This window comes from Schistocerca americana, chromosome 6, assembly GCF_021461395.2.
Source record: "Schistocerca americana isolate TAMUIC-IGC-003095 chromosome 6, iqSchAmer2.1, whole genome shotgun sequence".
Lineage (NCBI taxonomy): Eukaryota > Metazoa > Arthropoda > Insecta > Orthoptera > Acrididae > Schistocerca > Schistocerca americana.
This window is the reverse complement of record NC_060124.1, coordinates 366,155,049-366,182,628: the sequence shown is the minus strand read 5'-3', so window position 1 is coordinate 366,182,628 and position 27,580 is coordinate 366,155,049. Positions and strand designations below refer to the sequence as shown.

Sequence of the window (27,580 nt, the reverse complement as noted above, 5' to 3'; positions counted from 1 at the left end):
AGTTCAAATGAGACTGCAAACACAAAAATTCTATAAACTACTGACAAGCTGAATAACACTATTTATTTATACATCTGTAGAAAATATACAATGCATGGATGTCACCTTAGTGTGTACACTGATTCAGTATACTCTGTTTCAATAAGCACATGTACGCACTGTTTAATAACAACAAATACCTACACACGATTTGCCATATATTATTTTATGAGACATGTTTGTACAGCTTATATCTCTATACTATAGTAAATATTGTAAGCTACCTTTGATCATATTGTGTTGTATTTATTTATGATGAGTATTTAGATCACTAAGAATAAAATTACACACCAAATTATACATCATTGTCACTAGTCACATTGCACTATCCCTGAAACTATTTTATTTTATGTCACAGAATAACTTACATCTCAATTTCATGTATTATACTTAACTTAATGGTGATGTATCCTAAGTTCATGAATGCTTTAGAAGGTGTTCACTGTGGGCCTGTTTTTTACTTCCTTTTTGATGAGTCCTGAGATTTGCTCGAGTCTTATGAGGCAAAGCTCTAAAGAAAAATCAGTTATCATTGTCAATTATCATTGGTTTCTCCCTCTTACGCTAACTTTTTTTGATTTTACTTATAAATCACTGTCTGTGGCCTTTATATAGAAATGATGTATGCATTGTGTCTCTGCATTTTGGTTCTTAGAGGTTATAAATAGTAGTTCTTTAAAACAATGGTGAACAATTTAGGTGTTTCTGCACACTTCTCTCTAAAAATATTCTATGTTCACTGTTTCATACCTGTGAACTATTTAAAACTGCTGAGAACTCATGGGTCTTCAGAAAGCCTATGTTTTCCTAAATGTAAGTGACTGAATCTCATCCAGCCATTTACTACCAAAAACTTACAGCAAAACCATTTTCCTACCTCTTTGGGTTTCCTGCTGCAGTTAACTGTAGTAGTAAATCATTTATAAATACTAAGAACAGCAAAGGGCATAATACAGCACACAGGGATACTCCTTAATTAACTTTTCTGAAGGTTGGGATAAAAGTTCCACCACTGTTAGATACTTCCACTCTCTGGTATCTGTCCGACAGATAAGACTTAAACCGGCACAGACCATTCCCCAAGCTGCATAATAATACAACTTACTGACTAGATGATCACCGACATATGACATTGAAGACCTTCTGAAAACAGGCCACAGCACTGAAAACTTGTGTCAAAATAATACTGAAGTTTCAGTGGATTTGTTTTCTTAAAACCATCTTTAAATAAGAAAAGTATTTTACTTTGATTCAGGAAATCTGATGGTCTTTCATAAATTATATTTTCAATGATTTTTGCGAATCTGGATAACAATGACAATGATCTGTAGTTTGTTATTTCATAGCTGTCCTCTTATTTCAAAAAAGTTCCACTGTTAAGTTTTTGAGATTACTAGTGAATAGTCCTGTGGAAAATGAGATTTCAGTAATGAATGCAAGGGCAGAAATTGTGTTTTCTGCTCTGCGTTGAGTATTCTATCTGGTATACCGTCAATGCCATACGACATTTTGTTTTTCAACTTGTAAATAGCACCTTTTACTCTTACAAGAGTTTGTGAATACATAAACACAGTTCCTCTTCTTTCCTTTTTTCATTCATATGAACTTATACAATGAGAGTAGCTAGTGCTTTAAATCAAGTTTTGGGATACTCTTGTATGGTGTTCACTAAATACCAGGTGACAACAGATTTAAGTTGTTTATTACAGACAAACTATAAACGCTAGAAACACATTACACATTTCACTGCATAGAAGAAGGATCAAAATTTTGACACAGCTATGCTGTTGTTTGTTTCTAGCAACATGGAAACTATACAAGAGAAATAATTTTCTTTATTGGAATTTATGTGAATTCAATTCAGTGTTCAAGTGCAATGTGCATTCCGCCAGTGCTGATTCAGTAACAAGCTGCCTCTGCAAAAGCGATTTATGACTGGCATACAAAATTCTTGGAAGTTGGTTGCACATGCAAAGGGAAGAGCCACACAAGTCTAATGAAAATGTCGAGTGTACCTGAGATGCATTCACATGCAGCTCTCGGACGTCCATAACATGGGTGAGGCAGGAACATAACTTTCTCAAATAACAGTGTGGTGTGTACTGAAACTACACCTGCATATGAAGCCTATTGAGTTCTAGTTACTGCAGCAATTGCATCCTGGCAACCATAACAGAAGGCAAGAATTTTCCATTCTGCAGGATATGGCAGATGACACTTTTCTGAACAATTCATCTTTTCAGACAAATTGACATATCATATACAGGGTAAAGCAAACTGCCATACTGTAAGAATTTGGGGGTCACAAAATACTGGTGTTGTCATCAAACAGGAAAGAAGCTCATCGAAACTAAATGTGTTTTTTGCCATTTTGGTTTGCACAGTTTACGGACCTTTACTTTTTGCGGTGGGAACTGTGACAGGAATGTGATACCGGGACATGCTGCAAAATTATTCGCTTTCTTAGCACCACAAAGATTCAATTTTTATGCCCATTGGCACTCTACCTCACTTCCGCATCGAGGTGCAGCGTTATCTTAACACTGTCCCACAATGCCAAATTGGAGTAGGTTAACAACAAGATCTTGTTCATTGTTTTTGGTCTCCCAGGTCACCACACTGCACAGCTTGTGCTTTCCTCTGTGGGAGTACATAAAAGACACAGTCTTTGTCCAACCTATGGCATCAACTCTTCAATAGCTGAGAAACCGAATTGTTGAGGCTGTCAATTTAATGAACAGGGAGCTGTTGATTCATGTGTGGAATCAAACAAACTACTGTTCCATGTTTTTCAAACAATGCACGGTGCTCACACCGAGTGTACGGTGTCAGTGCTAACATAAAACTAGGAACCTTCCTCTATCCAATGACATGCAATTTGTTTCTATCTTTCATAGTTTGTCTGTAATAAACAACTGAAATCTGGTTTTCCTTTTTCAATCACTTTATATTCTATTAATCTGCAGAGCATTATCAACAAGATTACTGTTATTTATTTCTGGTGAAACTTATGCACTGGTGAAACTTATGCACTGGTGAAACTTATGCACAGCTGCAGTCATACTTTCTGAAGAGATCTAATGGCTTTTGCTGAAGTCCACCTCTATAGCTCTGTGGTCAGCATGTTTGACTAATATGAAGAAGACCAAGATCTGATTCCCAGTACCACCAGAGTTTTGTTTCCGTGGTGCGAGGTCTGGACCAGGATGCACTAAGGCTTGTGATGCCGATTGAGGAGCCCCTCAAATGAGAAGCAGCAGCTCCACAGTCAGGAAAGCTGGCAATAGCCAGGAGAGCAATGTGCTGCCCCCACATCCATCTATACTCCATCCAATGATGTCGCTGACGTAGGATGACATCGCAGTTAGTCAGTTCTGAGTGACCTTTCTGAGGCCAGAATGGCAGAGTGTTGCTTTGCTTTAAAGTTGACACTGAAATCATTGAGCACAAGTGTACATTTTATGATGATATTTCAGTTCATTCATTAGCCTCTCAATATTTTCAGGAAGCATTATAAAGTTCACTGACACCAACAGTACAAACACACGTTAACACCTTTACCGACAGTTAATTCACAAAAACAATATTCAAAGTTTCATTCAATACATTTTACATGATTAATTTTTGTCACTGTTATTTTTATGGTTGCCCTATTTTCCTACTAAAAGTCACTAATGACTTAAAAATCTAAAGTACTAGCCGTGCATTCCAATCCTTTTTCCAGCCCATGCTCACTCATGCATAATGCACATGCATATCCCTGAGGTGAACACTCACGAAGACTTCTAATTTGTAGGTTTAATTCCTTAAACATTGTGCATTTTGGAAAAAGGATACTTAAAGAGTCAAAGTGGTCATTAATGGACATACCGCATAGCATCATATTTCTCTGGTGGTACTTCTTTATGTAGAATCTGTCCTTTTGGGTTTTGGAGGCATACTTATTTTGGATCCTGGATGTAGATTCTGAACATTGCCTAACATTTTGTTCTTTCTTGTGGTGGCTTTCTCCCACTTTCTGACTGTCAATATTGTTGCACTGTTTGCTGCCCCAAGGGGAAGACTTGCTTTGTTGTGCTTCATTATTACGTCATTTTTGTGAGATTTAGTAATGTTACAATGTCACAAAACCAGCTAAGTGCAAAATCAATCCAATTTGCACATTTATTTACTTTTATTTATGTATATAAGCCACCTTTCAGTATTTCAAGTAAAGAGTAAAATCACACATCAATTAAATTTGCCTCAAAAATTAGGTCCAAAAACTTCACCTCAAATTTAAGCAGGTTTTCTTTGTTGATTGCATCCAAACCATACACAGTGCTGCAAAAAATGCATCTGATTTAAACAACATATGCGCTTTATACAATTTTAGCAGTAGCATCTTCATTCAAAGAATCGTTCACCCTGAATTTTAGTGTATATCAAAATGAGAAAACACAGATTTTCAATGAAATTTATGTTTCCTCATGTTGTTGTGCACCAATGTGTTTGAGGCACTGTCTTCCACTGAAACTGATCCAGTGAGACTAACTTCACTTGTGGGAAACCTGATGTACCTGTGTCGAGAAGAACCAAACACAAAAGAGTAGGGTCTATTAATAGTTAGCAGTTCAAACGTACAATGAACAATGGTACCCTCAGGGAAATTGCAGCAAAGTATGGAAAGGAAAACCAGGTGTACTCAGTGCAGACATCGGGGGCCTCAGTCAATATGCTGAACAGACTATTCTGGCTGCCACAGAAGGAAGAGGATGCAAGCAACTGCAGACAGTGACACACACTGGAACAAACAAAGAATGTTGTCTGAGTTCCAAGGCCATACTTAGATCATTCCAGCAACTAACAAAGAGCAATGAGAATACCAGCCCTGCTCATGCAATTTTCATACACATCAGAAGCCACTACCCAGGTAACTGTGTGTGGGATGCACACAAGGGGTTCTTACATCAGGTCGCTCTCCATCCAATCCAGACAACAATAGCTGTATGGGACCCTGAAACGCCAGAGTCACATCTAAAGAAATGCCTCCCACAAGCAAGAGTATAAAAATCATACTGATTCATTGCAGAAGGATTCACAACAATGTGCCAGAATTTGAGGCACTCCTGAAGAGCAGTGGAGCTCACATAATACTGGGTATTGAAAGCTGGTTACAATCTGAAATTGAAAGCAAGGAAGCTTTTAGAAAAATATATGTGTATATAAAAGATATGGTTATAATAGAGGGAAACATTCCACGTAGGAAATATATATCTAAAAACAAAGGTGATGTGACTTACCAAATGAAAGTGCTGGCAGGTCGACAGACACACAAACAAACACAAACATACACACAAAATTCAAGCTTTCGCAACAAACTGTTGCCTCATCAGGAAAGAGGGAAGGAGAGGGAAAAGACAAAAGGATGTGGGTTTTAAGGGAGAGGGTAAGGAGTCATTCCAATCCCGGGAGCGGAAAGACTTACCTTAGGGGGAAAAAAGGACGGGTATACACTCGCACACACACACATATCCATCCACACATATACAGACACAAGCAGACATGTGTGGATGGATATGTGTGTGTGTGCGCGAGTGTATACCCGTCCTTTTTTCCCCCTAAGGTAAGTCTTTCCGCTCCCGGGATTGGAATGACTCCTTACCCTCTCCCTTAAAACCCACATCCTTTTGTCTTTTCCCTCTCCTTCCGTCTTTCCTGATGAGGCAACAGTTTGTTGCGAAAGCTTGAATTTTGTGTGTATGTTTGTGTTTGTTTGTGTGTCTGTCGACCTGCCAGCACTTTCATTTGGTAGGTCACATCACCTTTGTTTTTAGATATGTGTATATAAAAGGGTAGACTAATGGTAAATGGAGGTCATGTATTTTACGCAGTAGGCAAGAAACTCAAATTGAAACTGCATGCAATATTGCCTGGGCAAGTCTCAGTATCAAAGCTGGGCATCAACTTATAATTGGAGCCTTCTATCAACTATAAGATTCACCTCCAGGAATAACCAGACACTTATAGAGAAAACCTGAGTTCACCAATACACAATTCCCACAATCATACTGTCATTATTGAAAGAGACTTTGATCAATCATCCTTCGAAACATTACTAATTTTCTTCTCTGAGAACTGTCTAGAACATATTCTTCCTAAGCCCAGTCATGGTGAAAATACACTGGATCTAATAGCAACAAATAGACCTGACGACTCTGAGGATGTCCACATTGAAACTGGCATCAGTGACCATGAGGTAGTTGTAGTAACAATGATTACCAAAGCACAAGGACCAACTAAACCAAGTAGATGGATCTGAATGTTCAGAAAACTAAACAAAGAGGAATTTGTCATAACTCAATAATGAACTCAAAACAATTAGTTATGGAGAGAAACATGTAGAAGAAATATTTAGAAGAATGCTTCACCATGCATTTGATAGATATGTACCTCCACTATGTACATGCAGACGACAGAATTCCTAGATTTCTCAGCTAAAAATACACATTTGCCAGGTAAAAGTATGCTATACCCCAGGCAAAAGTACATTTTTTTCCATTTCAAGTGACAATACACGTTGCCTCGAGCTGTAAAACTTATCAATCCTGCGAATGGTAACATGTACACTGTATATTTTTGTATTATGAAAGTATAAATATGAATTCCACCAAATACAGCATGATAGCTTCCAAAGCACTGAAATCAGTTTGCATGGCATGATGTGATTTTGTCACGCAATTAGAGCTCATGTCATGTGATCTCACCAGCCAATGACAGCAAATAGTCAGAGCGTAGGACACATTATGTCATCAGTCATAGTAACATTACTGTTAAGTAGTGTGAACACATAAACAGGAAAAGTTAATTGTTTAAATTAATATACATACAGTATAGCTTCAAAAAAAGCTAAGCTTTCACATATAACACTGATCATCAAAAATGTTCATATCAACAGCTAAACTGTTGCAGATGTACAGTGGTTAAAATAGATGTTGCTTATTGCCAAAACTTTAATACTAAAGATACAGAAATACATTGCCATATCAATAGCTTGGTTTGCTTGCAATTTAATTATAGCGGAAACAGTCAACATTTCTACCATGATGGGGCAGTCCATTGCAACTATTTCACCTGCAAACCTTGCAGTACTTGTGCTGTGTTTCATTGCGAGAGATGTGTTGCTTCAGGATGGTTCGGACAACAATAATGTACAATCAAAGCTCTGTACAGTCTGTATAATGGAGCAGGGAATGAGACAGGTGGATGTCACAACGAATGTTGCTGTGAGTTAAAATGATGTCTCTGCAATCTGGAACTAGTTTCCAGGAACAGGATCAGTTGAGGATCTTCACATAAATAGCAGCAGAAGAAATAGAAAAACAACAGGTGTGCAGGACCGATATCTGTTTATAACAACAAGCAGAACTCCACAACACAATGCCAAATATCTGTGGTGATAGTCCCAAACAGCTATACGAGTGCAGGTGTCAACAGAAAAGATACCAAGTAGCAGGGATTGTGCGCCAGAAGACCTCCTCCTCCAAATCGGGTTTACAGAGGACCTGTGTCGCATGGGCACAAAACCGCCTTTGTGGATTAGACAACAGTGGAACACAATGTACTTTTCTGATGACACCCATATCAGTCTCCAGCCCTGAAAATACTGCTATTAGTGTGTGGAGGCAATGAGGACAACAATTCCACCCTAACTGCATTGTAGACTGCCACCATCATCAAGGCAGTTCAGTCATGTTTTGTGGTGGTGTCAAATCTGGTGCAGGGCACACCTTATGCCAATTCATGGGAAGACGACTGATGTGAAGTACCTCCATTTGGTGAACATATTGGAGTGGAGGGAAGTCATGCTGATGGATACCATTTGCATGTCCCCATTGTCACAATCTTGTGAACATCTTCCTTGTGGAGCACAGAATCAGTTGGATGGAACGGCCTCTATTTCTCCAGATCTCACTGTATTGATAATGCGTGGACCATGCTAAAATGACTGGTTTTCAATTAACCTGTCCCAGACATTACAGATCACTGTGGAGGAATGGGACAATATCTGACAAGCTTATCTGGACAACGTGGTAAGAAGTATGCCCAATCACATTCAAAAGTGTCTTAAGTTATGAGGAGGGCCAATTGGTTCAACAATGTGTTATGCAAGATTAAAATGAGAAGAAAGTGTAGTGTTTGCAGTGGAATCTTTTGTAAGGCTTTTTTTGTGTGTGTTTATCAAGTGGAAATGTGCGTATCTTTATTTATTTTTGTTTTATTATGACTGTGCCTGACAGAACAAAACCAGTTTGGTTTCGTATTACGTCCAGCATTGACAATAAAGGACCACTGTAATTCTTACTAAAGGTGACTCAAAGAAAGAAAAAACCATGGTATCCAGCGTATTGTTATCACCAAGTTACAATTTTTCTTTGAGGCTTCATAACTGCAATTCAGTTCTGAAAATACAACACCTGCAGGCTCTATGTATGATGATTAATATGCTTAATTTTTAATTATCTACAGATCCCATCAAATTTGCATGTCACGAACTTTAGGAGCAGTTTTCTGAAAAATATGATACTAGTGAGCCAACATATCTTAAGAGTCATTCATTTTAGATGGTACATAAGTTAGCTGCCAAACGTAAGCCAATTATGATAGCTATAACTGAGGTCTTCTCATCTTCAGAAAGAAACAGTTCTTTGCTTATTCCTTATAGTCATAACAAAAATGGGGATGTCTTTTATGTGATGAAAACAAACATTTTCCTTAGACCAGTCACACCTAAAGAACGAAAAGGTAATGCACCTCACAGTAATTACCAATTTTGTTAAGCAGAATTCCGATGGGATAAGAAATGGTCCTAGCCACTGCCCTGCATACTCTGCTACGTACCAGGCATTCTTTACCAAGTTTGCAAAATGTGGAAATACAAAATGATAATGGACAAATGACTGAAGTTTAAGAACACTGCTCTACTGATAAATCTGAAATGACAAAGAGTTATCAAAAATTAACTGTCCAACGATTTTCTGATAAATGCTTCTCACTGTCAAAACTCTTGGAATCCAAGATATATCAGTTGGCTTTCTGCTGTCCTCTGAAAGCCAGATGTGTTGTTATGTCCAAGCCATGATTCCAACAAAGGAAAAGAATTATTTTTTTGCAATTGGTGAGAATCTTTGAATGAAATGTTGAAAATTACTCATTTGTATTTCTCCAGATTCTGATATATAGAATACAATATTTTTGCAAGTAAAGTTCTTTTTTAATTTTTAATCATGATAGATGTAAAGGTGTTAGAATGAGTAATACACTCATTTTTCACCATTAAAAAAAAGTGCAAAAGTGCAATTTTCACATCCCCCCACACACACATTACCTGACTGATCAGCGTTATACACAGCCATTGCAGGGATAACAGCAAGCTTCATCTTCGCATCAGCTATGAGTCTCTCTATAATATTACTGATTAATAACACCTCCTTCACAGTTTTCCTTAATCTTTCAGCTGTTGCAGACATGCTTGCAACAAGCAAAGCCATGTGCTACCTCAATATCACCTAAAGCATCTACCTGCACTATGTATCCTGTATTTGGGTTTCTACCTGGACTAGGGTTACCTGTGTGTCCTACCTCACCTTGTGCTGAATATTTCTGGAGTGCTTACTGCAATGTCTCCTTCTCTTCATTAATGGCTTTGGAGCTTTTCTGTGAATTTATGGTCAATGCAGACATGGCATTTTCTATAACAGTTTCTGATGAAATTTTTCTAGACACCTCTGAATGTTACAATAACTTTCCATTTTGAAAGAACTATCAATTACATCCCCTTGTCAAAACACAAAACTTAGTGTTAAAACTGGTGATGTAGGCAGTTCAGTACTGTCGTTTTCAGAATCTGTGGAGGTGTTATCATTTATTTTGACCTTGAATAAGCCATCCCTGTGACCACAACACGTAGCTAGTTTGTTTGCGGAATAGATGATGAAGGAAGATACCAATCCTTATGAATAATAAGACAAAGTGAAGTTGAATACAGCAAAACAAGTCTGTAACAGTACAATTACCTGAACACAACTTTGCAGCCAGAACTGTGCGAAGTTATTGAGATATAAGGCAGAAATTCCGCTCTACACTTAAACTCAAACAGCACTCGTGTACCTGTATTACCACTCATGGGTCAGCAAGGAGGCCCAAGTTAATTCATCGAGAGTGAAGGAAATTCCAAATGCTGTACTTAAACTCATACACAGCTCTTGGGAAGCAGGTGAATGTGACCAGTTAATGTGTACAGTGTAGTCAATTAATTGATAAACAGTAGTCAAAGAATTAAAGTAAACTTTGTAATGTTATGACTTCCCCTACACTACCTTGAGTCTGCTTAAACAGTTTGAAAAAGCCTGGAATCATCAATGTCCAGTTTGCTTTTGAGTCAAATCCACCAATAACTCACACTTCCGTTGATAATGGCACATTGTCTCCTCTGTGCAGTGAAAAACTTTTGAACTTTTCTAATTTCATTTTTGTGTACATTTCATTCTTCATGTAATTCTTGCTTCCATTAGTACAATTTGTGTACAAATTTTACAAAACAGAATCAGATTTGTACACTGCTCAACTCGAAGCATTTTTCCTCTCTTTCATTTAACCAAAAGCACACAGCCTTTTCCTTGTCACTAAAAGTTATTAAAGTGCACAGTTTCTTTGGGCTAGGAAAGTATTCTCATTCTGGACTGTTGATCTGAACAACTATCATCAATTGAATCACAATTCTCTGAACTGTCAGAATTATTTTGCTGATCATTTCTAATTTTTTACTGAAATGTCAATATCATTCGATTAAAACCCAAGAAATTAACCAGCAAATCACACATATGCAGATCTTCAGGAGAATTAGATGATAACAACTGCATACTACTTTCTTCATGTTTCATCTTTGCAGGACAGAGAACGTTAACTGTACAGTGGGAATGTAAAATCTTCCAAGTGTCATTTATTCACAAAATGCTTCTTCAGTGATAGTGTGTTCACAGTACTCCATTGCATGTCTCCAGACTTATTCCATATGTCAAATCATGGAGAAAATGTTTCAAACATTCATTATTAGAAGGTTATGCCTTTTGTGACAAGCCATGCTTCCTTCCAAAGTTCTAAGGTCTCCTCCATTAACATAGAGATGCCTTTAAAAGATAACACACGTTTTTGGTGAGTGGCCACAGCTTTTTGAGGTGTAACAGAGATTTTGCAATCATTGAGGAATAAAGAAATGTATAGGAGGTCTTTCATCTGCAAGATTTACACAAGATTGTAAATTCAGCTAAAGCTACGAAGCCATCCCATGCATACAACTGACTTATTTGATTTTAAAGATTCTGCTAAAACATTGGTAAGATCTCCAAATGTAGTACGATTGAAGTTTCTCATACTCATCTGTCTCAAACAGATGTTTAAAAAAATCTTATTCCCAACAAAAGAGTGAAAAAATGTCAATGAATTCAAAAAAAGGAAAGACCATGGCTGGTGTATGCCATACCATACTTCATCAGTAAGAAAGGTAAAATAAAAAGACCAGTTGACGATGTTGCCATTTCTTGCTCAACAACACAGGGAATTTTACAGTAAACTTTAGAATATCTGATCCCATTAATTAAGTTGTATAAGAAACAGCAGTCAATATTTAGAGTTTTCTTTGCATAGTATCTTACTGTCAGAATGTTCTCAATAAATTGTTCATTTTCTAATTTGTCTCTTATTTTTTGCACAGGTGAGGTGGGCATCTTAATATCTTCTCAATTTTTTGGATCCAAATAAGTTAGGTACAAAATGAGATACATAATTTTTTCCCTCCTGACAAATGTGAGATATGATGCTTAGCACATTTTCCATTTCCACTCTTTAATTATAATCCACGTTACATTCTATTAACATACACATGGAAAGAAGACAATCAATATAATTCATATTTTTCTCCACTATCAAAACTTTACCATTATCATTTCCTTTGGGCCCCCCCCCCCCCTCCCCCCGTGACAGAATTAGTGTTCTCCAGCTGTCTGCGTCTAGTGTAAGCCATGAAATAGTGTGAATGTTTTTCAAATGTCTGCAATTCGTGTAACTGAGGTGGGATGTGAGGACCAGCCCAGTATTCACTTAGTGGGTTTGGAGGAGCAGGTTAAGGGGGGAGGGGCAGGGTAAGTGGGAGGGGCAGGGTAAGGGAAAGGTAGGAGGGGTGTGTGGATAACAATTAATAGTAGCTCCACTCTCAACCTCACACCAGTGTGTCCCTCTCATCACAGGCCTGAGTGACCTGTGCTTCCTTTTAAACTTTCCCAATCCCTTCTCTTCTCATCCCCAAAGAAGAGATCATTAAGTATGAAAGCTACAATAGTGTATGTAGTTGTATTTATAGGATATACGTTCCACCTTTTATGCATTACACTGTTTTTCTTGTTAACCAGACATGTTTCAGTACCTCTGTGCCATCATCAGCATGGTCTATTTATTGAGCAACTGAAAAATTGAAAATATTTTACGTTGTAACTGATCTAACACAATGAGGCCTAAAGACAGTTTTTATTCTTACCTTGATTTTATATTACATGGTTTTGCATGATTATGTGTATGGTGTCCTGCATTGGTACCTTGTCATCTGCAAACCAAACGCTGTCGATGTGAATTTTATCAGTGAGCTAACCTATCCCTTGATTTTAAAAAAACATAATTTTGGTGTGCCAACATGTTTTATGTAATTATTTGTTATTAATAATGTTTTGTTGTGACTGATCATCCTCCTTTCTCATTCCAAGGGCACTGCACACACATATGAAATGTACTTAGCATATTTTCAGCTTTGCAGTCACCTTTTCACTTTGCAGAACACAGTGTACACGATGTTGTCGGCATTTATTTGTTCCCAAGTGAGTTTGGTCCAGAATTTGAATTTTGTTTACCCCCCCCCCCCCTCTCTCTCTCTCTCTCTCTCTCTCTCTCTCTCTCTCTCTCTGTGTGTGTGTGTGTGGGGGGGGGGGGGGGGGTGAAAGGGTGGGGGGCGTGCATGGGGTTGTGCGCTTGAGTAAGCTTCTTTGTTTGTGTTGCCTTTTCTGTAAAGTTCCTTTAATGTTTTAAATAATGTGCCTTTTCAGAGTGTAGTGAATTCATTTAAAACTTATTTGCCTTCTGCCACTTTCTTCTGTATGTGGAAGTTTTCTTCTATTGTTAGTTTGCGGTATAGGCTGTGGCTGGATTTTAGTGTTTTTAAGTCTGTTGCTTGTAGTTGGATGGTGGTTAAGGGATAATAGGTGGTCAGCAAATGTGCTATTGGTGCTGAGGTGTTCTGAGTATCTTGTTTTAAAGTTCCCATGTTGGTCCTATGTATACTGATTGGCAAGTGTTGCATGTGAGTTCATACATTCCTGATCTCTTGAATTTATCTGTGGGTGTCTCCTGCAGTCCGAGTTTCTTCTGTCTTATCTTTCCAGTATCCTATTTGAAGTCCCTGTGTCCTATTTCAAGTCCCTGTGTCCTATTTGAAGTCCCTGTATCCTATTTGAAGTCCCTGTATCCTATTTGAAGTCCCTGTATCCTATTTGAAGTCCCTGTATCCTATTTGAAGTCCCTGTATCCTATTTGAAGTCCCTGTATCCTATTTGAAGTCCCTGTATCCTATTTGAAGTCCCTGTATCCTATTTGAAGTCCCTGTATCCTATTTGAAGTCCCTGTATCCTATTTGAAGTCCCTGTATCCTATTTGAAGTCCCTGTTAATCCACTATGTTGTCTATTCTGTGGACAATTTTATTACTGTAGGTGAGTATGTGCCATTTTGTTTTGTGTGTGTGTGTGTGTGTGTGTGTGTGTGTGTGTTGCACTGTTGTGTCTTGTATGTAATCATTGTCTGAGTGTTATGTTGTTCTGTGTTGTGTAAACCTAAAATATGCTCACTTTTACAGTTGTCCAATAAATAAAACTCACTGATGATGGCATAGAGGTGTTGAAACATGTTTGGGTAACAAGAAAAGCAGTGTGTTGCATAAAAGGCAGAACCTGTATCCAATAATTTTAACTGCAAACATGGAAGAAATACAAGAGCTGCAAATCGAAAAGATGAATATGTATGTAATTTTATTTGTGACTATTAGTAGTAATACTTGTGACTATTAGTAGTAATACATGTTTCGCCTCTTGAAGGTAACTTCAGGCCTACAGTTCTGTCTCATAATTTTACATACTTGCTGAATCTCAGATATGCACAACAAAAAGATTGTCAGAAAGAGAGCGTTCGGCCAACAAGGCCACCTTCAGAAATAGACAATGTACACACACACTCATGCAAACAGAATTCACACACACATGAAGTGTCAACAGCCAGAGACTATGGTCGTGTGTGTGTGTGTGTGTGTGTGTGTGTGTGTGTGTGTGTGTGTGTGCTCTATTTCTGACAAAGGCCTTGTAGGGCAAAAGCTCACTTTTTGATAGTCTTTTCATTGTACCTGTCTGTGACTTAGCATCTCTGCCATGTGGTGAGTAGCAACTATCCTTTTCGTAATATTGTTACAATCCATACTGGATTTTCTGTTGTTTAATTTTATAGACTTCTGTGAAATGACAGTGCCTCACCAGCTACAAATTCATCAGAGCTAATATATTGAAAATGAAACTATTAAACAGCAGTTTTCAATAAAATAATCTGCTTGACTCTGACAACAATTCAATAGTTAATGATATTTCCACTGTCAATGTTAGCAAGCTTTAAATAATTTGGTTCACTCTGATATCACTTCAAAAGCGAACAATATTTCCAGTATCAGTGTTAGCAAGATTGAACAGCATGTATTAACTGATTAAATGTTAGTAAGTTACATTAAATAACCTAATGTATGGTATACAATTATAATATGAAGTTCTACTCTTCAGAATGATACAGCATTGACTTTTAACTGCCTAGCAAAAGCAGTTAAATGTCCACTACTTTCACTACTTTATATCTTTAATTGTTACAATGCAAAAAATGTGTTAAAGAAACAGAATGTAGGACCTTACAATTAGTTTAGGTAGTGTAAAATATGTTCAGTTACAATTTATCCTTTTTTTAAATGTTACTTTTTTAAAAAAAATGGGGGGAATTCATCACAAAATGAACACCTTTTCTTGAATTGTTCTGTAATATCCATCATTTTGTTTAGAGTTAGCTATTGATTTTAGAAGTCATCCAATTGTTAGTTACATATCTCTGTTTACACTTCCACTATTCTTAGTTCTTGTTTAGAGAAAACGGCAGGACTGTACTAATGAGAAAACATACTTACTCAAAAAGTATTTCCTTTACTTTTCGCTGATATGTATTAATATTCAAAGCTCCAGCTTCCAATGTTTCTTGGTATTCCTCGGTGTAAAGTGCCATTGACATCCAGTAACGAAGTCGGTTGATCTATAAATTAACAAAAAATTGAGAGGTACACAACAGACTACAATGACTACTAGAAGACAGTTAACATGGTATCAGAATGAGCACAGGATATGATATGCAGTAGATTTCATATACCTGTGCAGCAGATTTCACATTTTCTCTTACTTGTTCCAGAGGAACACATTTTCTAAACACAAACACAAACCACTAATGACAAGGTTTGGGAAGGAACTTGATCTTGGGAAGATAGATGATGATGATGGGCGCTGCCACCACCACCGCCACCACCATCAAAATGTTTTGTTATGCACTTATATTTCAGAGATTAGTGTCATATCTAAGCTCACTGAAAGCTTTTACATAGAATTTATGCACATATCAATGTATTTAGCCCCCACAAAATATGTTACTTCAAAGTGTACACAAAGATTTGTGCAGAAAAGTTGCTTTCTTAGCTGCATACGATTTGACAAACTTGGATAGGCTGAACCGCTTTCAAGTTACTAGCTGAGTTACAATAATGAAACAAGAACAACATACTTTTCATTTGTTTTACTGGAGCTTATCAACTTTGGCCTAGCCTAAAGTTTTAACACAGATCCTAGAGGAAGAATAGGAAATACAAAAAAAAAAAAGAAAATGGTTCAAATGGCTCTGAGCACTATGGGACTGAACTGCTGTGGTCATCAGTCCCCTAGAACTTAGAACTACTTAAACCTAACTAACCTAAGGACATCACACACATCCATGCCCGAGGCAGGATTCGAACCTGCGACCGTAGCAGTCGCGCGGAGGAAATACAAAAAGCTGCTCTAATTCTATAGTTAAAAAAAAGTAGTAGTACAGTTTATATATAAAAACAAAGATGAGGTGACTTACCGAACGAAAGCGCTGGCAGGTCGATAGACACACAAACAAACACAAACATACACACAAAATTCAAGCTTTCGCAACAAACTGTTGCGTCATCAGGAAAGAGGGAAGGAGAGGGGAAGACGAAAGGAAGTGGGTTTTAAGGGAGAGGGTAAGGAGTCATTCCAATCCCGGGAGCGGAAAGACTTACCTTAGGGGGAAAAAAGGACAGGTATATACTCGCACACACGCACATATCCATCCACACATACAGACACAAGCAGAACTACTTAAACCTAACTAACCTAAGGACATCACACACATCCATGCCAGAGGCAGGATTCGAACCTGCGACTTGTCTGTATGTGTGGATCGATATGTGCGTGTGTGCGAGTGTATACCTGTCCTTTTTTCCCCCTAAGGTAAGTCTTTCCGCTCCCGGGATTGAAGTCTGCTTGTGTCTGTATCTGTCTGCATGTGTGGATGGATATGTGCGTGTGTGCGAGTGTATACCTGTCCTTTTTTCCCCCTAAGGTAAGTCTTTCCGCTCCCGGGATTGGAATGACTCCTTACCCTCTCCCTTAAAACCCACTTCCTTTCGTCTTCCCCTCTCCTTCCCTCTTTCCTGATGAGGCAACAGTTTGTTGCAAAAGCTTGAATTTTGTGTGTATGTTTGTGTTTGTTTGTGTGTCTATCGACCTGCCAGCGCTTTCGTTCGGTAAGTCACCTCATCTTTGTTTTTATATATAATTTTTCCCACGTGGAATGTTTCCATCTATTACAGTAGTACTGTTTCTTTGATAAAATGCACACCAAGGCATTACTGAGTAGTGGCAAGCCCATTTGCAAAGAAGGGATAGGACCATAATAGAGGAACAGCTCTGAGAAAATAGTGAGAAAGAGATGAATTGAGTGAAATAAACAAACAAAATATATTGAGCAGCATGTAAGATATGAAATTAGTTTGGGCAAAGGAATGACGAATGGTGTGATAACAAACGTAATGGCAGAAGACTGGAAAAGGGGCAGAAGCAAGTGAGCAAACATACTAGTACAGGTTGCATAACAACAACTTGTGTGTGTGTCGTGGCAGAGGGGGGGTAGGAAGGTGAGGAGATCCTATTTGTGCAGCTCAGAGAAGCATGTAAGTACAGTGTGTTCATAATTAAAGTTCCATTTTCAAAACAATATAGAAAGAGAACCACTGCTCGGAAAGATGTCAAATTTGGACAGTGCATTATTGATGCAGGGGGAAATGTCATGAGGGGAAAATTTGACTAACAGATGATATTGTAAGTATATGAATACGCAAATTTGCAAACTGACAAACATGCAATACAAGGATGTTCCAAAGTTCAGGACTGCAACACCTATCATGAATGGCTCCATAAAGGATCACATGCTGCTTGTAAAGTTCTTTTAAAAGAATAGTGACTGTGCACCAGTAGCCCTGCAGACTTCTGGACACTCAAGGCTATGAAAACAGGCATTGAACTATGTCTGCTAAGGCTCTGGAGTAAATGATTACAAAATTCAGAAATACAGGTTCTTTTGAAGTGCTATGAGACAGGAGGAGGAAAGCAGTTGATCTGACATATGTTGAAGCTGTGGCCACAGCACAACAGGGGGGAGGGGGGGCTAGGGGAGGGAAGGGGGGGGGGGGGGGAGGAGCAGTGGTGTGCAGACATGCAGTGCATGTGGAATTGCTCGAACTTTGGACATGCCTGTGAGCATGGTACATTAAATCCTACACACATCCTCCACTGACAATATTATGAAGAGAATACACGGCTACTCACCATATACTGGCGATGTTGAGCTGCAGATAGGCACAACAAAAAGATTGTAAAACATGTAAGGTTCAGCCAGAAAGGCCTTCATCTAAATTAGGAAAAAAAAAAAAAAAAACCACACACACACACACACACACACACACACACACACACACACACACAAAATCACAGTCTCTGGCCACAGCAGCCAGACACTGTGGTCATGTGTGTGTGTGTGTGTGTGTGTGTGTGTGTGTGTGTGTGTGTGTGTGTGTAATTTTGATGAAGGCCTTTCTGGATCAAAGCTTATTTGTTTAACCATCTTTTCATTGTGCCTATCTGTGACTCAACATCTCCACTATATGGTGAGTATCAATCTAGAATAGATTGCTACTTACCATATAAAAGACATGCCAAGTTGCAGGCAGGCATGATTAAAAGACACTCACTTATAGCTTTTGGCTACAGCCTTCGTCAGTAAAGAAGACACACACACACAGCATTCACATACCAGCATCTCAGACCGGAATGCAACATCACGTGGGATGCAACATCACGTGGGATGCAACATCACGTGGGATGCAAGATCATGTGGGATGCAACATCACGTGGGATGCAACCAGCAATCTGGAGAGGGTGGGGAATGGGAAGGGAGAGTATGGGTGGGGGACGAGACAAATGCTGTCTGGTGATTTGTGCAGGGACTAGACTGCCAACAGATACAGTGTCAGGAGATTGTGAGACAGGAGGTGGGTGAAAAAGAAACAAAAAAGGAGAGGAGCAGGGAAAGACAGGCAGACGTGTTGGCAGAGGGCTGCAAATAAATCGGGTGGGAGCTGAGAATGAGGAGGATACGATAGGACATAAGGGGTGGAAACTGTTGGGTGGAGGTGTGGCAACAATATGTTACTGTATGTTGAGGCTGTGATAATTATGGGAGCGGAGAATGTGTTGTAAGAGAAACTCCCATTTGCACAGTCCAGAAAAGCTGGTGGTGGAGGGAAGGATCCAAATGGCTTGGGTAGTAAAACAGCATTGAAATCAAGGGTGTTATGTTCAGCTGCTTCTTGTGCCACAGGGTAGTGCACTTTGCTCTTGGCCTCAGTTCGGCGGTGACCGTTTATCCTAATGGACAGCTGGTTGGTAATCACACCAATATAAAAAGCTGTGCAATGATTGCAGCAGAGCTGGTAAATGACAAGGCTGCTTTCACAGGTGACCTAGCCACTGATGGTGTAGGATAAACCTGCGACATGACTGGAATAGCAAGTGCTGGGTGAGTGGATTGGGCATATCAGCGGCCAGGCCTCCTGTGAAAGCAGCCACGTCATTTACCAGCTCTGCTGCAATCATTGCACAGCTTTTTATATAGGAATGACTATCAACCAGCTGTCCACCAGGATGAACAGCCAGGGTCACACTACAATCAAGAGCAAAGTAGACCACCCTGTGGCACAACACGCAGCTGAACATAAAACACTTTTATTTCAATGGCTGCTTCACTACCTGAGCCATCTGGATCCTTCCTTCCTCTACCAGCTTTTCTGAACTGCGCAGATGGGAGTTATCCTTACAACACATTATCCACTCTCTTAATTATCCTGGCCTCAATCTAAGGTAACATACAGTCCCCACACCTTCCACCCAATAGTTTCCATCCCTTCTGTCCTACCATATCCTCCTCATTTTCATCTCCCTCCCTGTTTATTTGGAGCCCTCTGCCAATGCATCCGTCCGTCTTTCCCCACTTCTCTCCTTTTTTGTTCCTTTTTTCCCCCCACATCCCAGTCCCATAACCCCCTGACGCTGCTCCTGTCGGCAGTCTTGTCCCTGCACACTCCACCAGACAATGTTCGTCTCTCTCCCCACCCATAACTCTACTATACCTTCCCCTTCTCTGCCACTCCAGATTGCTTCTTGCATCCCCCGTGATGTTGCATTCCAGCTAGGAGATGCTGGAGTTAGCGGCCGTCTGTGAATGAAGTGTGCTTGCTTTTGTGTGTGTGTGTGTGTGTGTGTGTGTGTGTGTGTGTGTGTGTGTGTCCTCTTTATGGACAAAGGCTGTGGCCGAAAGCTATGAGTGAGTGTATTTTAGCCTGTCTGCTACTTACAGCAAGTAGCAATATATCTTTTCCTACATTGTCAATGTAAGGTGTGTGTGTGTATGTGTGTGTGGGAGGGGGGATGCACACGTGTGTGTGTGTGTTTGTTTTGTATAATTCGGATGAAGGTCTTTCTAGCTGAAAGCTTATTTTTTTTGATCATCTTTTTGTTGTGCCTATCAGCAATCCAACATCTCTACTACATCGTGAATAGCAATCTAACCTTTTCATAATATTGTAATTACTCCATCCTACAGTTTCCACTGTTTGAAAACATCCTACAATGCTATGCATACAAAATCACCAATGTTCAGAAGCTGCTTCCCACTGACCTGCCGGCAGGACAAACATTTGCTCTGGAATTTCTTGCTGGCATGGGAGTGGGCAATGAATGGTCATGGAACACTCTGCGGACATACAAAGCCCACATCCATCTCCAAGGTCATGAAAATACACAGACTTCCAGAATACGGGCAATGGAAAATCTGCACACACATCAGCTGGTACCAGTTCATTCTGCAAAGGTGCCTGTGTGACAGCATTGTTTATCATAGGACTGTATTTTGTGAGGATATGAGTCCTGTTATCTGTACTGTCATTGGTAAACACTATAGGGGTCTTTTGCCCAGCCACCAATGTCCTTCCAGCCCTTCAACAGAATGGATGTGTACGTAGGATCAGTTTTACGCAAGATGGCACTCCTCTGCAAATTGCACAGCCTGTAAAGTGGCTGCAACAGTTACATTTTGGAAATTTTAGAATTGTCAGCCATCATTTCCCTACAGCCTGACTGTCCAGATCACCTGATCTTAACCAGTGGGGTTATCTGAAAGATGTGTTCAGTGCTCCAATTATGAACGTAGCTGAATTGCGGGGATACATTGCGCAATGCATTCTGAACATGACCCCCGAGACACTCCGATCTGTTGCAGAATATGCTGTTTCTTTGATTTCAACTTGTGGCAGAAAACAGTAGATAGCACATGAACATGTCTTGTGCCAGCCTCACTACAATTAGAAACCAACAGTCATGGACAGTGAACAGTATGGATGGTGTAATATGCAACTCAAAGCACAGTTGTCATACTGCGATTCATCTGTATTTGTAGTGGGCCGCACTCACATTAAGACAGCACCATCTATTGGTAAATTTTCATTAATTATTTTTCCTTCCCCAAGACATTTCCCCCTGCATTACTAATATGCTGTTGAAATTTGATGTCTTTCTGAGCAGTAGTTCTCTTTCTACAGTAAAACTTTTATCCATTCTGGATTTGGAACACAGCGACTGTCTTGTTAAGGGTTTCAGGAATTACTGCAACCAATCGTCATTTTTTCTTCAATTTTTATTTATTCACAACCAGTTTCAAATCGCCTGGCGATTCATAATCAGATGATACAATTTAGTTTGCAGTATTGTGGGTGTCGTGCATCTGTAGGAAATATAGAGACAAAAAAGTGAGCACTGTATGTGGAAAGAATATTATGATTGTAAGATTAATTTGATGGTATTACTCACAGTTTTTATTCTTGTGGCAGGCATTGCTCTGGAAAACATAACGTGTGCTTACCAGTATCATTAAATATCAAATGAAGCAGGCACTTTTCCACTGATGGCGACTCCCACATACTTTGCAAAATATAAACAAACCATTCCTTAGCACCAGAAGAAACATAGTATGTCTGTATGCCTTTCCTTGGTAATGTATCATATCAACTTCCAAAACTATTTAAACCGCACAAAGTCAAAATCAGTCTCCACACAAACAACAAGATACAAAACAAAATAATTCACAGCATTAAAACAACCAGCCCACTATATCACAAATCAGGTATATACAAATTAACTTGTGATGGCTGTTCTTGCTACTGTATAGGACAGACAAGAAGAAATTTTGAAATCCGATACAAAGAGCACACTGACACACTCCATTTAAAAAATATAAATAAATCCACTTTTGCAGCCCATCTACCCCAAAATAGTCATTCAATCACAGATATAAAAACCAACCTCCACATTCTACACATTGTAGACAAAGAAATAATAAAAATGGACCTCTTGGAACAATTATAAATTTTCACACATAACACTAAAACACCCCACACCATCTTAAATGAACAAATTGGTTTAACAAACAACCGTTTCTTCCAAAATTTTAAAGGTTCCTTAAATTTGAAAAACTAATAAATACTGTACTCGTCCACTCCCATACCCATTTCCCACCTTGCTCATACCACACATAAACACCTTCCTCTCTACCTCTTTTCACACACACACACACACACACACACACACACACACACACAATCACAATCTCTCTCTCTCTCTCTCTCTCTCTCTCTCTCTCTCTCTCTCTCCCACCCCCTCCCCCCCATCCCTCCATCCTTCCCCCCCCCCTCCCCTCCCCTCCCCATATGTATACTATCCTGTTTATTGAGCAATGAGAAACATGTCAAACATAACTTCACTACCATAAATATTGTCCTAACACTTTGTTGTAGATTTTGTAAACAGCACAAGAAAATTTTGCAATGTAAAAACATGATGATAATTTTTATAAGGATAGTAATGTAATAAATATATATTTTCTTACGAATGTCACACAAAATGAAAAATTAGCAAAGAAAATCTCTGCCTTCACAAAACTCTTTGGAGACAACAACAGCCACACACTTTGGTTAGTTTATATTTTGTAAAGTATGTGGGAGTCGCCATTGGTGGAAAAATGCCTGTTTCACTTGATATTTAATGATACTGGTAAGCACACATTATGTTTTCCAGAGCAGTACCTGCCACAAGAATAAAAACAGTGAGTAAAACCATCAAATTAATCTTACAATCGTAATATTCTTTCCACATACAGTGCTCACTTTTTCATCTCTGTATTTGCCACAGATGCACGACCCTCCACAATACTTCAAACTAAATTGTATCATCTAATGATGAATTGCCAGGCGATTCAAAACCTGTCATGAATAAATAAAAATTGAAGAAAAAACTGTGATTGGTAGCAGTAATTCCTGAAATCTTCCTACAGTGTTTTGAAACTGGAACTTCAGCCCCTTATGTGGCACGCTTTGTGACTGGGAGCTTTCCTTCACCAGTTAGGTGTTTAGCATTCTAATGATACTTTATTGATTGTCACACATACAAAGAAACCTTAACAATGGTTACGATGATGTTGACCACCTAACCCAGGGTGTTCCAACACTTCTCCAAACCGCGTGACCCATGGCAGACCCCCCTCTCCAGCTCGCCTTCGGACAAGCACAGCTCGTATAGGCTTCTCCTACAGAAGTGCGAACCACTTGGCCATGTGTGCTTGACTGGTGAAGAAGTATGGTTTTGTGTGTTACAGTCCAGCTGCTTGACTGCCACACCTCAGCTGTTTGTCCGCTCCTTTCCATCTCTGCCCATGGGCACTCAGCTGCCTTTCGATGGGTACTCAAGCTGAAACATGCTACAGCTTGAGACAATACGGCATTTTGGATCCAGGACTTTCTACTCAAATGATGAGTTGAAAAATAAGCTAGAATTTCATAGGTATATGATGTGTAATGGGAGCAGGAGTAATGTATTAGTGTCCAAGAATCATCTGGAAGGTGGAAGAGAGATAAATAATACTTGGGAAGGGGTAGGAAAGATTTTGAGGAGGCTATTTCATGTTTCAACTAATAATAAAAAGTTGTCAAAGCCCTAGAAGTAGTTGAACTTTAGTTGCTCAAGTTCATGGTGGTAGAAATTAATAATGGCATGGTTTTTCTGGGACTGTTAACAGGTTTCCTAGGCAAGTCAGGAGCACAGTATGGTACGCAAAGGACATTGTCCAGGTGGCAAAAGTGGTTCCTCATGAGTGAAAGCATGGTGAGAGTTTCTGCACATTAAATATGAACTGCTTATCTGTAATAGCTGACATTGTCAGGTGAATGAGACAAAGCAATCTATATTATTTATTACAAATTTAAATAGTCTTGATCACAATCCAATACAATAGTAATTATATAACAGTTTCAGTTGATCAGTAACCATATTCAGATCATACTTTCGCTGTAATTGGTATCTGAGACAAAAACAATGTTAATCGCAACAACCTCCTTCTTGTCAGATTTTGAATATTTTGACAAGTTACTCATAACAGTAGTTTAGCATCAATCCTCTTGTAGTGAAATGGCTAGACAGTAAGTGATATATATCTACACGGATACTCTGCAAATCACATTTAAGTGGTTGGTGGAGGTCCAGGTTCCAGCAACTTCTGGAGGAATCGAGTTCACAGTTTGTTCATATGCTTCTGAGGATGCAACTAATATAGGTGCGAACCAGCCACAATTCATCACAGACAGAGGGCCAATCAGAGCCTCTCTGCTTCAATTTGTAACATGCAGTATGGTAGGTGAAGATAAGAATTTGACTGTAATGACATTACAAGAACACAAAGATTCTGCAATTGATCATGAGCTTTAGCCAAGCTAAAGTTTTCCGGGCACAAAAACGTGCAGTAAGAATTATATATGGTGTGAACTCAAGAACATCCTGCAGAAGCCTGTTTAGGGAACTAGGGATACTAACTACAGCTTCCCAGTATATTTATTCCTTAATGAAATTTGTCATTAAAAATATATCACTTTTTCAAACCAACAGCTCAATTCATGGAATCAATACTAGAAATAAGAATAATCTTCACAAGAATTTAAAGTCACTTAGTCTTGTACAAAAAGGTGTGCATTATTCAGGAACACACATTTTCAATAACTTGCCAGCAGCCATAAAAAGCTTAACAACCAATGAAATTCAGTTTAAGAGAAGCCTAAAGGATTTATTGGTGGCCAACTCCTTCTACTCCATTGATGAATTTCTTAGTAAAACCAACTGATTTGTATATAAGTACAACATAACTTCTGCACAATTTCAGTGCAGTAATGTGTTCACTGAAAATTTGTGTGTGTGTGTGTAAGTATAATCTAACTTCTGCACCATTTCAGTGCAGTAATGTGTTCATTGTAAATAAGTATTACAGTAGTTGTATTACATGTTTATTACCTTATAAATAAATAAAAAACGTTTTTTATTTTAAATTCAGTGCATTAGTATTTGTAAAATGACTCTTAGTGTTCATTAAAAATGACGATCATTCCACTTGGGACCTGTGGAATGGTACATTAGTTTATTTGTTTTAGTTGTAAATATTTGTCATGTATTGTTGTTTTTCTGACATGTTCCACATCCAGGAGGACCTCCTCACTACGGATCAATTGGAATGAAAGTAAATCTAATCTAATCTAATCTAATCTAATGATCTGTACAGTTTTGGTACTCAAATAGTAACTCTGCAACTGATGACATAGCTGTAATACAGTGACTATACCATTTCATAAATGATGTGGAGAAGTTGAAAATTCAGTAACTGTATTTTCAGAGAATCGTTTGGACTTGTCATCCAGCACTTTATTTTGTTGTCATTCTTAATAATACAACTGTTACCCCTTCCATCACAACAAATCACAAATCTACAAATTCAAACACAAATGTAAATAATGGGGGCAAGAAACTAACCACAAAATACTTACTAAGGCACAGTATATTTTCTTTAACAGAATGTGTTTGATTTTTTGCCAAAAAAAATTAAGTATCTTTGAAAATGAAAGTTATACAATGCAATTGGAACAAGACCACAATTAAAGAGAAGATGGTAATTTTAAGCTAATGATAACAGGGGCACAGTACGATACTCACTAAGAACTAAATAAAAGTATTTGTAAGGCCTACGTGACATTGTGAGATGAGATAATGAAAACTAGGTATGACAAGCAACAGAAAAACTGTAAAAGGATGAAGAAAAAAAAAACAGAAAATAGTAACCAACAAAAGAGATAAAAGATTAAAACTGAGTGCTGAACTGACCACAGAACATTTGCCTTTCATGTGCAGATGCTGAGCTACTCCAGACAAGTCACAATCTGCTCTCCCAATTTTGCTTCTGCTATTACCTCTCTCCTACTTAATTTCACAGATGTACTCCTGTATACCTTGTGGTCTAGCACTCCTGGAATAAAGGAAAACACACACTGCTGCAGAATGAAAGGTCTAGATCTCTCAGATTAACAGAGGAAGTCTGGTTTCACACAATCACCACTAGCGGAAAACCCAATTGTCATTAGCGGAATCTACATGAGCTGCTACAGATGAGATCTCTGGACTCCAGAAAACATAAACCATTTTCTACAATATGCGTAGTCTTCAAAATGCTGAATAGGTCACTGAGGGAAAATTCATTGAATCAATGCAAAGTGACGCTATTAATCAAAAGTTCTGCATTTCGACATTTGGCATCGTCAGGTATCCTGGAACTTCAAGTAACCAGTGGGCATAAAAGTTGTGTGTTGTTGTGGTAACTGCTCACTTTTGTTACCACTACAACCTGCAACTATTATGGCCACTGGCTACTTGAAGTTCCACAATATCTCATAATGGCAAACACCAAAATGCATAATATTGAATTAATAAAGTCATTTTGCACTCAGTAAATGACTTTTCCTTCAGGACCTATGCAGAATTTAGCACACTACATATATTTTTCAATATGGTCATATACCTCCTTCGTGACTTTATGTCACAGCTACATTATGCCCTAAAATTCTACAACAGGCTGACCTTAGCAACATTTTGTTCCTCCGATGACCTATGGTAGACTGCTGCTATAGAGATGTACACTAAAGAAGTGGCATACGTGATGCATTTTGCACAGAAGGGGATGGAGAATACTTTGCCGGTGTACCAACACGATCTCTATCTCTATCCCAATCCACAACCTCCAGATGTGGCCTCCACTAGTAATTGGAGTCACTGGGTTAGGCACCACATTGGGACACTGTTTCTGATTCTGACTCTCCTTAGACAATTTGCATGCTCAGAAAACTATCACTGTTCTTTCTTAATGTAATACCTGCCATATCTGCTTCATGCCACTGGAACACTTAAGTGGCCAAGTACTGTCACCACAGCTGAACTAACATTAAAATCAACACTAAGTGTTCTGCGTGCAACCAAAGAACATACTTTAGTCAGAGGCAGAGAATGATGCCACTGGCTCGTATATTACGTGTTACGCAGGACCTTGCCCCTTCATAATGCCCAACAATCCAACTTCTTATGTGCAAGTTCTTTTGAATACTCTGTGTATAATCATATAGGTATCACATCAGGTCCGTCCAACTGATGAGGAACTTTAGTTGATTTTATATCTTATGGACACTTGTTTCAATATCTATCATTTTTACCTCCATGTGAAGACTGAAAGGAGGAATTGTATTACAATCTTCCTCCGTGAAACAATTTCAGAAAAGGAACTGAGTACTTCTGCCTTACCTCTGCTAGCCTCTGTTTCAGTGTCATAATGATCACTGAGAGTCAGGTCAGATGGTT

General features: G+C 38.8%; 1 protein-coding gene across 5 annotated transcripts in view; it reads right to left on the bottom strand.

The window, feature by feature from the left end:
• The window catches only part of LOC124619536 (probable ATP-dependent RNA helicase spindle-E), a 265,425-nt gene that overhangs the window by 12,348 nt on the left and 225,497 nt on the right, over positions 1-27,580 (bottom strand). For all 5 annotated transcript variants that reach the window (XM_047146000.1, XM_047145997.1, XM_047146002.1 and 2 more), the window contains exon 24: positions 15,331-15,452. In XM_047146000.1, coding sequence (XP_047001956.1) covers positions 15,331-15,452 — 122 coding nt within the window. The remainder of the gene's footprint in view (positions 1-15,330; positions 15,453-27,580) is intronic.